Here is a 7,269-nt window from a genome sequence, read left to right as displayed (position 1 = left end):
ACACACACACACACACACACACACACACACACAGTTGAAGTCGGAAGTTTACATACACCTTACCCAAATACATTTAAACTCAGTTTTTCACAATTCCTGACATTTAATCCTAGTAAGAATTCCCTGTCTTAGGTTAGTTAGGATCACCACTTTATTTTAAGAATGTCAAATATCAGAATAATAGTAGAGAGAGTGATTTATTTCAGCTTTTATTTCTTTCATCACATTCCCATTGGGTCAGAAGTTTACATACTCAATTAGTATTTGGTAGCATTGGCTTTGAATTGTTTAACTTGGGTCAAACGTTTCGGGTAGCCTTCCACAAGCTTCCCACAATAAGTTGGGTGAATTTTGGCCCATTCCTCCTGACAGCTGGTGTAACGGAGTCAGGTTTGTAGGCCTCCTTGCTCGCACACGCTTTTTCAGTTCCGCCCACACATTTTCTATAGGATTGAGGTCAGGGCTTTGTGATGGCCACTCCAATACCTTGACTTTGTTGTACTTAAGCCATTTTGCAACAACTTTGGAAGTATGCTTGGGGTCATTGTCCATTTGGAAGACCCATTTGCGACCAAGCTTTAACTTCCTGATTGATGTCTTGAGATGTTGCTTCAATATATCCACATAATTTTCCTCCTCATGATGCGATCTATTTTGTGAAGTGCACCAGTCCCTCCTGCAGCAAAGCACCCCCACAACATGATGCTGCCACCCCTGTGCTTCACGGTTGGAATTGTGTTCTTCGACTTGCAAGCCTCCCCCTTTTTCCTCCAAACATAACGACGGTCATTATGGCCAAACGGTTCAATTTTTGTTTCATCAGACCAGAGGACATTTCTCCAAAAAGTACGATCTTTGTGCCCATGTGCAGTTGCAAACCGTAGTCAGGCTTTTTTATGGCGGTTTTGGAGCAGTGGCTTCTTCCTTGCTGAGTGGCCTTTCAGGTTATGTCAATATAGGACTCATTTTACTGTGGATATAGATACTTTGTACCTATTTCCTCCAGCATCTTCAAGGTCCTTTGCTGCTGTTCCGGGATTGATTTACACTTTTCGCACCAAAGTACGTTCATCTCTAGGAGACAGAACGCGTCTCCTTCCTGAGCGGTATGGCGGCTGCGTGGTCCCATGGTGTTTATACTTGGGTACTATTGTTTGTACAGATGGTACCTTTGTACACATGGTACCTTCAGGTGTTTGGAAATTGCTCCCAAGGATGAACCAGACATGTGGGGGTTTACAATTTTTTTTCTGAGGTCTTGGCTGATTTCTTTTGATTTTCCCATGATGTCAAGCAATGAGGCACTGAGTTTGAAGGTCGGCCTTGAAATACATCCACAGGTACACCTCGAATTGACTCAAATGATGTCAATTAGCCTATCTGAAGCTTCTAAAGCCATGACATCATTTTCTGGAATATTCCAAGCTATTTAAAGGCACAGTCAACTTAGTGTATGTAAACTTCTGACCCACTGGAATTGTGATACAGTGAAATAATCTGTCTGTAAACAATTGTTGGAAAAATTACTTGTGTCATGCACAAAGTAGATGTCCTAGCCGACTTGCCAAAACTATAGTTTGTTAACAAGACATTTTGTGGAGTGGTTGAAAACAAGTTTTAATGACTCCAACCTAAGTGTATGTAAACTTCCGACTTCAACTGTATATATACTACAAAGCAGGGTCAATGAGGCTTGAAAATCAGACAGTTTGAAGTAAATAAATTAACTCCTAATCTATGGAGTTCACATGACTAGGAATACAGATATGCATCTGTTCGTCACAGATACCTAAAATTAAATGGGCTGCACAATGGGTCTCAGGATCTCCTCACGGTATTTTTGTGCATTCAAATTACCAATCAATAAAATGCTATTGTTTCCGTAGCTTATGCCTGCCGATACCATAACCCCACTAGAACCATGGGGCACTCTGTTCACAATGTTGACATGAGCAAACCGCTCGCCATCACACAACGTTACAGTCTGCGGTTGTGAGGTCGGTTGGACATACTGGCAAATTCTCTAATACGATGTTGGAAGCAGCTTAGAGAAATGAACATTAAAGTCTCTGGCAACAGCTCTGGTGGACTTTCCTGCAGTCAGCATGCCAATTAGCATGCTCCATCAACTTGAGACATCTATGGCATTGTGTTGCGTGACACAACTGCACATTTTAGTGGCCTTTTATTGTCCCCAGCACAAGGTGCACCTGTGTAATGATCATGCTGTTTAGTCAGCTTCTTGATATGCCACAATTCATCCACCTGACTTATCTTGGCAAAGGAGAAATGCTCACTAACAAGGATATAAATACGTTTAGAAAACAACATTTGGGAGAAATACTTTTTTTGTGCGTATGGAACATTTCTGGGATCTTTTATTTCAGCTCACGAAACATGGGACCAACACTTTACATGTTGCGTTTCTATTTTTGTTCAGTGTATATGTGTGTGTTAATGTAGCCGCGTGTTTAATGTTGCTGTGTGTATTCATGCGTAACGTATGTCCTCTCTGTACCACCCCAGTAGCGGGCGAGCGTGTGGAGTCCTTACCGGAGCACCTCACGGCAGAGACCCGGGGTGGCAGGGGGGTGAGGCTACGCCAGGACCTGGCTTCGCTACCTGCCGAACTCATCACCCAGATAGGTACACACACAGACTTCATTTAGGTTGTAATATTATACTGGCCGTTTTCTATTTCTAAAGTAATACTATAGTTGAAATGTACTGTTGTACTCGCATGTCTGAGGCAACTCTATACACGTTGACGTTCTGAGTTCAGCCATTCATTTATTCATAGCTGGCTGCCACCTGCGTTTAGACCAGGCTACTGTTACTGTAAAAACACTTATTGTATTGATTGATTTTATGAATTGATTGGCAACCACCTGCAGCTGATGTGAAAAGGCTTTAATACATTTGACTGGATTGATTGGTTGGTGCAGGTAACCGGTGCCACCCGCGGCTGTACGAGGAGGGTGACCCTGCAGAGAGGCTGGAGCTGGTGACAGGCACCTCCGTGTTCATCTCCCGCGCCCAGCTCATGAACTGTCACGTCAGCGCCGGCACGCGGCACAAGGTCCTACTGAGGAGGCTGCTGGCCTCTTTCTTCGACAGGTGAGGGGAGGGTGTTTGTGTGTGTGTTTGTTTGACCGTTGGAAGCGTGTGCATTTTGTGTGCTTGCTTTTGTGCATCGGTGCATGCGCTTCAGGCAGCATAATATTTGTTTGTTCTGACATACAGTAAAATGATACTGTGTATCTTTTCCATCCCCTATCAGGAGTACTCTAGCTAACAGCTGTGGGACGGGGATCCGCTCTTCTACCAACGACCCCAGCCGCAAGCCCCTGGACAGCAGAGTACTGCACGCCGTCAAGTGTGAGTGTCACACACTTCAGTGCACAGCTTTGCTTTCACACACACCGGACAAGCCTCACACACTCAGTGCACAGCTTTTCTTTCACACACACCGGACAAGCCTCACACACTCAGTGCACAGCTTTGCTTTCATACACACCGGACAAGACTCACACACTCAGTGCTACACCGTGTTGTAGTCATATACCTGCATTTCTTCACATCATTCCAGCGCATCTATATTGTCCGCAGCACCTAACTGTCTCTCTCCCCTCAACAGTTTACTGCCAGAACTTTGCGCCGAGCTTCAAGGAGAGCGAGATGAACGCCATCGCGGCTGACATGTGCACTAATGCCCGCCGGGTCGTCAGGAAGTCCTGGATCCCGAAGCTCAAGCTCCTCATGGCCGAGGGTGACGCCTACTCCGCTTTCCTCCAATCAGATGCTGTCAAGATGGAGGCTGACGCCCTGGGGGCGGAGCATGGGTTCGACCCCAACTCCCTGGCAGAAGAGGCGGCGGCAGCCAATAGCGATGCGGGACCTTCTTCGGGGGAGGGGTTACAAGGCGTTGTGGGCGGAGACGGCAGCACTTTGTTTTAAAGTGAGTGGGCTTATTGTGATCTTATTGGTCGATGGTCTTTGATCATTGCTCTCGGCGATACTTCCTCCCTCAGTTTTAGTTTGTTTTTTAATGTCACTTTTCCATATCTTAATCTCTTCCCTTAATACTTGGAATTTCATTTATTATATCCATCTGTTACATCCCTTGTTCTCTCTCGCCGTCCCGGACCCATGTACATAGTGTCTGCCCCCTTTTGGGCGGGAGAGAGATGAAAAGATGACGGGATAGAGGTGCAGAAAGAAAGACTGGGGAGGTTTGTAATGTAAGGGGGGGGCTTAACCTAGAAATATTCCCTGATCCCCATTTGTAGAATCTTTTCTTGTTTTAATGTTTGCTTTTTGGTAGGCAAAGGCCCTTTCTCCTTTCCATATCGCTGAAACACATTCCCTAGGAGGAGGGACCTTTTGGGTTGGATGGGGGTCGGGGTTGAATGGGGTAGTAATGGCTGGTTTTGTGGTAAGAGGGGTAATGGGGGGGGTCTCCTCTTGACGGTCTAATAACACTGTTTTGATAATGAATGTATCGGTCGTGAAGCGTTGTCAAGTCACCTGTATGTATTGTCTGTGGACAGTAGATTGTAATCGATCGATTGATTAGATTGTATTAATCAGTTTATATAGAGACTCTGGAAGTCCTACTGAAGGCTATTTTATGGGGAGGGGGTTGATATTTGTGGGGGGGTACGTAAAGGTTTAATGGTTGAAATAGGTATATGTATTCTGTATATTGGCAGGACTTTTGGACCCCCCCAACCCTCTTCTCCCCCCCCACCCCCCTTGACCCTGAAATTTACCATTTAGAGGGCGGTTTTCATTCCTACTTTTTTCACTTTTAATTTGTGACTCTCTCCTCATAGTTGTTTTTCTCTCCGTGTGTGTGACCTTTGACTTGTTGCCAAGACTCCCTGAAAAGCAGAGGAGCCGTGTTACTGAAAGGTGGTTGAACAGTTGGTGACTGGACGAGGAAGAAGATGCTCTGATCTGGTATCCATGTTGATGATGCGGTATGATTTCCTATACGTCTACTGAATTCTGTGTAGAGAGAGAGGAGTAAGGGACCGTTTTAAAATCATGTCAGCTCACGCCCCATATTCACATTTCGAAGGAAAGTGACATTTGTTGTCTCGCACTATTAAGCAAGTAATAACTGAATAATGTACTTGTCTTGCACTATAATACTATAATACAAGTCTTATCCAAAAACTAGAATCGTCTCCATTTGACCAAGCATGAAGCTGTGGGCTAGGGTGTAGGGGCTGGGTTGTAGAGGCATTATGTTAGATGTGTGTAGTGTACACAGGGTGGACCTATTCTGTATTTGGTTTCGTTATGGACTGAGGGAGGGTTGGTGTATCCTGCTAAGAGGCATTCATGACACACACACACACACACGCACACACACACGGATTAAAGTACCCTGGAGGACTAATCCCTATACATCCTGGGCGGATACAATGGTGCCAATTAAAGTAATACGACACACACACACTATGTGTGTCAGTGTGTGTGGATGGTGACAGAAGTGTGTGTTGTCACATGCAGCAGAGAGTGAGATCCCAGACGGAGTGTGCTCACACACGCTTGGCTGACTCATTCATCCATCACTCTGGTGTGTGTGATGCTGCATCTCTCACTCACACACACACACTCCGGTGCACCCAGACTGATCCAGCAGCAGCACACTGCCAGCCTATAAACATCCCTGTAAAGCTCTGTTGAACACACCTTGTGAGAAACTACAGAGAGGAGATGGACCGTGACAAGCCTTGAATAACGACCAACTGTCATTCTAGCTACAGCTCATCAGTGATTGGATGAAAGATGACTGTGGCAGTTCCCATCTATCACAGTACCAGTAGGGAGCCAATGACGCCACCGCCAGTATCCCATCATACAGTAGAATCATGGTGTGTCAAGGAGGAAGAACCCGTTGCCCCTAAACACTGATCTATGGTCATGTTTGCGTTTTCCCGCTAGTTGTCAAGGTTAGGGTTTGGGGGTAGGGCAAGCTGATCCTAGATCAGTGCTCGAGGGGTTTGTTACTCGGAGCAGAAGTGAGCATAGACATGCTACTGCTATAGAAACAGTTGTTAGTGATAGCCTGGTCCCAGATCTGTTTGTAGGATCTTGCCGCCACCTTGTAACTCATTGCGTGACACTTCCATAAGGAGTTGACAAGGGAGTAGAAACAGACTGGCACCCAGGCTAGGTTAGTGAAGCACCTTGTAATGCAGTTGGTGTAAGAGCCGGCGGTGGGTTCTGTTGTGATTGTCAGGCCGGTTCTGCTGTGTGTTACTGCACTGTTACTGAGGTGGTCTGCTGTGTGTTTGGGGTAGAAACGCACACTAAAACACACACACACTAAAACACACACACACTGCTTTGGAGTTGAGGTTTAATCAATCGTAACACTTCCCCCACCCTCTGACTGTGAGCCTAAACAGAGTATAGAACAAACAACTATACATAAACCTGGGTCAAATATAGGCTTGTCATTGTAACGCCCCCTTTCAACCAACCAACCAAAAGAAAGCCATCCAGTTGTTTTTATATCTGGAAACTACCATTGTTTTTTTAGTTTTTTTTAGATCAGAGCTATCTAAGTATCTGCTTTTAGGCCTGGCTTTTAAAACAGGCCATATGTTGTTTACGTTTGTAGTTTTTTGAAATATATATATATATATTTTGAGGTTTTGGAGTGTTTCTATAAAAGGCTAACTGTCAAAGAAGAGCCCAGGGTTTAAAAGTGTAATGGGAAGGCACTACTAGAGCTTCCAGTGGACCTTTCCATTTGGCCTGGGGGGGTGGGGGGGTCTGGAGCCCACCCCTCCTTTTGTTAACCACATGGTATGATCCTTGGGGACTTCAAGTTCTATCACTGACAGAGAGAAGTGAGTAGTATGAGAAATTTGCACTTTTTTTTATGCATTTGTCAAGCGCTGCCTTAACGGAAAAAAATAGTGAGTGGCTGACAGAACAGAGAGACAGAGAGGAGGACAGTCTGTCTCTGGAGGGAGGAGAGAGAGGGAGGGGAGGAGAGGGAGGGAGGGACGCTTGGTTGGCTCTGTATAAAAGCATGCATGTGTACTGGTGTGTGTGTGTGCGCGCAGTTTCTCCCCATTTCTCTCTGCTGCCATATATGGAGTCATGCGTGTTAAGTTCTAGCTCTTCACGCTAACGCCTTTGACTGGAAGACAGAGAGTGTGTGTGTGTGTGTGGAATGCGCATGTCTGTGCCAGGGTGAGTGAGTCTGTGTCTGGTTCTATGTGCTGCATACGTGTGTGTGTCTGG

The 7,269-nt window shown here is 45.5% G+C and overlaps 1 protein-coding gene across 3 annotated transcripts in view; it reads left to right on the top strand.

The window, feature by feature from the left end:
* The window catches only part of LOC115147425 (nucleus accumbens-associated protein 1-like), a 14,135-nt gene extending 7,199 nt beyond the window's left edge, over positions 1 to 6,936 (top strand). For 2 of the 3 annotated variants that reach the window (XM_029689667.1, XM_029689665.1), the window contains exons 5-8: positions 2,527 to 2,646; positions 2,946 to 3,117; positions 3,281 to 3,378; positions 3,638 to 6,936. In XM_029689667.1, the coding sequence (XP_029545527.1) occupies positions 2,527 to 2,646; positions 2,946 to 3,117; positions 3,281 to 3,378; positions 3,638 to 3,957 (710 nt within the window). In that variant the 3' untranslated portion in view covers positions 3,958 to 6,936. The remainder of the gene's footprint in view (positions 1 to 2,526; positions 2,647 to 2,945; positions 3,118 to 3,280; positions 3,379 to 3,637) is intronic. The other variant, XM_029689666.1, reaches the window with a different exon arrangement.
* Positions 6,937 to 7,269: the final 333 nt, after the last annotated feature.

The sequence above is a fragment of the Salmo trutta genome, chromosome 14, assembly GCF_901001165.1.
Source record: "Salmo trutta chromosome 14, fSalTru1.1, whole genome shotgun sequence".
Classification (NCBI taxonomy): domain Eukaryota; kingdom Metazoa; phylum Chordata; class Actinopteri; order Salmoniformes; family Salmonidae; genus Salmo; species Salmo trutta.
This window is presented reverse-complemented; position numbering and strand designations above follow the sequence as displayed.